The sequence below is a fragment of the Monoraphidium neglectum genome, assembly GCF_000611645.1.
Source record: "Monoraphidium neglectum strain SAG 48.87 unplaced genomic scaffold scaffold05947, whole genome shotgun sequence".
Taxonomy (NCBI): Eukaryota; Viridiplantae; Chlorophyta; class Chlorophyceae; order Sphaeropleales; family Selenastraceae; genus Monoraphidium; species Monoraphidium neglectum.
In genome coordinates this window covers 1-2,612 of record NW_014007686.1, presented here as the reverse complement: position 1 = coordinate 2,612, position 2,612 = coordinate 1, and the positions used below count along the sequence as shown (strand labels likewise).

At 64.6% G+C, this 2,612-nt stretch overlaps 1 protein-coding gene across 1 annotated transcript; it reads left to right on the top strand.

Moving 5' to 3' along the window:
- Positions 1-1,417: 1,417 nt before the first annotated feature.
- Positions 1,418-2,588, top strand: MNEG_16071 (biotin carboxylase; the record flags this gene model as incomplete). Its single annotated transcript, XM_014035458.1, has 4 exons — positions 1,418-1,587; positions 1,823-1,984; positions 2,172-2,343; positions 2,535-2,588. Coding segments are annotated over 4 exons (558 nt in total), but the record flags the coding sequence as incomplete, so codon positions are not given.
- Positions 2,589-2,612: the final 24 nt, after the last annotated feature.

The window sequence follows — 2,612 nt, the reverse complement described above, 5'->3', positions numbered from 1 at the left end:
GATGGGAGTGGAGGGGCAAGAGACGAACTTGTAGGCGCAGATTGGAAAAGGACAGACTCGTCTGTTGGCAAGACAACGGACGGGCGTGTTGAGTTACCACAGCTGAGCCTTCCGGGGGCCTGATGTCCAGGGTTACCATGGGATGCAACTCGGTCTTGGGAACCGCCTCACACACCTCGCAAGACCTGGTTCATGGAACCAAGGCTGCATGCGCAGCCTTGCAATAAGTTTTTCCAGGGGGACGCCCCATCATGGCCGCCAGATGCCCCGAATGGCGGGCGCCGCCCACACTGATGCATATTCCGCATTGGCGCCGCCGCGCTGCAAGACCGCGCGCCGACAGCCCATCCGCGCGCCATTTGTGCGCGCCGAATTGTAACATGGAGAACTGGTGATGACATGTGTTTCCCTGTGCACACGCTGTCACCCTCTGCCTGCTGCATCCCCTATCAACAGGGGGCTAAAAATTGGGATGCAGTCGCGAACGCACGGCAGGAGGGCATGCTGCAATCCGCCGAGGCATGCCCTTATGCGTTGAGGCCAGCTCTCCCCGAGCCAGCACCCTATAGCGGCGCGAGCCCGGCTAATGAGTGCGGCTGTGCAGTGACGAGGTATTGCGGGCAGCAGGCCGTTTGCACACCGGAAGGTGCCTGGTGCAACCTCGCATGCCTGGCTGGCTTCATATCGCCTTGATGGCTGTGCTGGGGCAGGCCTGGTGGTTTTCAGGGCAGCTACGGCCTCTGGGTGCGGCAAAGCATGAACATGAGTGTGATGCTCACAGTCGATAAGCGCCCGGCAGTACAAGCAGCGTCATTTGGGCAGGCTGCCCCCTCCATCCGTCATAAACACACATAATATGTTCAAGAGCTTATGGCAGAGCCGCCCACACTTTCGATCCCAAAGAACACACTTTTGTCGTCGGCCGCTTCTCGGCACCCCGCGGTCCAGGTGCCTAGCGTGTGGGTTTCCAACAGCGCAAGCACTCTGTTTTCGTCCTACCACATTGAACAACGATCAAACCACGTGCAACATATCCACATCAACGTCCGTCTTGCGGTTGATCTCCGTGCAGCAGCTGCTAGAGTGTGTCTTATCTGGTGGAATAGGTGCTACAGGTAGACGTCGTGCGTGTGCTATTCTCGAACTCCTGAAGGGGAGCGGATGTGGTCGCAAGGAACCGGTTCAGCCCGGCGTCCACGTTGAATGGGGCCGGTGGATGGATGGTTCGCTGCGGTAATCTGCATCTAGATGTCCTTGTTTGCAATGCGAATGGGCTTACAGCCCCCGGGCGCCGCGCCTAGCACACACCCCAGTGCTCAACCGCCCTGTCGCGCCGCGCTGCCGCGCTGCTGCATCCGCCCGGGCGTCCCACCAGGGCGTAAATTTGAAGCAGCGCGCTCTCATCAGCAGCGGCAGCATGCCGCCGGTGGAGCAGCCCCAGGCCAGGGCGGCCGGGCTGCTTCCCTCCCGGAGCGGCGACCTTGACAATGGGGCAGGCGCACACGCCATGGACGCCCTCTTTGCCCAGCCGGCGGCCGAGCGCACCGGCATGCACACACGCACGCTCTCCTTCTCAGAGCTGCAGAGGTGCGGCGGGCGCGTGCGATGTAACGCACTTGCGCCGCTGCAGCCGTCGCAGCCGGCACGGGCACCTGCGCTGGGGCGACGGGCCTGCACGTTGAAGTGGCGGCAGCTGCGGGCGAGCAGCTTGTGACAGACCTTAACGGGGACAGCTTGGCCATGCACCTGCCTGCCATGCAGCCGCATGCAACATGCCACCACCCGCATGCACCTCCCACCCATCCTGCTGCCTCATGGCCAGCCGCACCCGCCTCACCGTGGCCGCGCCCGACCCCGCCGCCGTCCCCTCCCGCAGCGCGGGCGCCAACCCCCAGCGCCGCGGCCTGCCGAAGCGCGCCCCCAGCCTGACTAAGTTGGTTGATGATCTGGTGGATGAGCTGGGGGGCGACAGGTCAATAAACAGGTGCGCCGCGCCCCCGCCCACGCCGTTGTTAAATGTTCAGCGGCGGCCCTGAGGAAAATTTCAGGAAGCGTGCTGTCGCTCAGAGGTGGGGGCTGGAGGCGACCTCCTCTGCAAGGAGAATAGCACAGCCGGCGCGGGTGCGAAACGCAGACGCCGCCGCCCCGGTGCCCGCTGCCATGCGCCGCAGCGTGCTGGTGGCGAACAACGGCTTGGGCGCGGTCAAGTTCATGCGCAGCATCCGGTCGTGGGCCAACCAGACATTTGGCAACAGCCGCACGATCGCGCTGGTGGCGATGGCGACGCCTGAGGACATCCGCATCAACGCGGAGCACGTCACGCTGGCCGACCAGTTCGTGGAGGTGCGGCGCATGGTCCGCCCTCTCCCGCGCCCGAGGGCACCGCGCCTGAGGGCAGTGCGCCCCGGCGGCTGCACCTCCGCGGCCGCTCGGGGCGGCAGCCGGAGGCGACAAACGCCTTCGCCGACCACCGCTCCTTCGCCACCGCTCCCACCCTTGCCCATGCGCCCAACCCGCCTTTCTTGCGCCCCCAGGTGCCCGGCGGCACCAACAATAACAACTACGCGAATGTGAAGCTGATCGTGCAGGTGGCGGAGCGCGCGGGCGTCGAC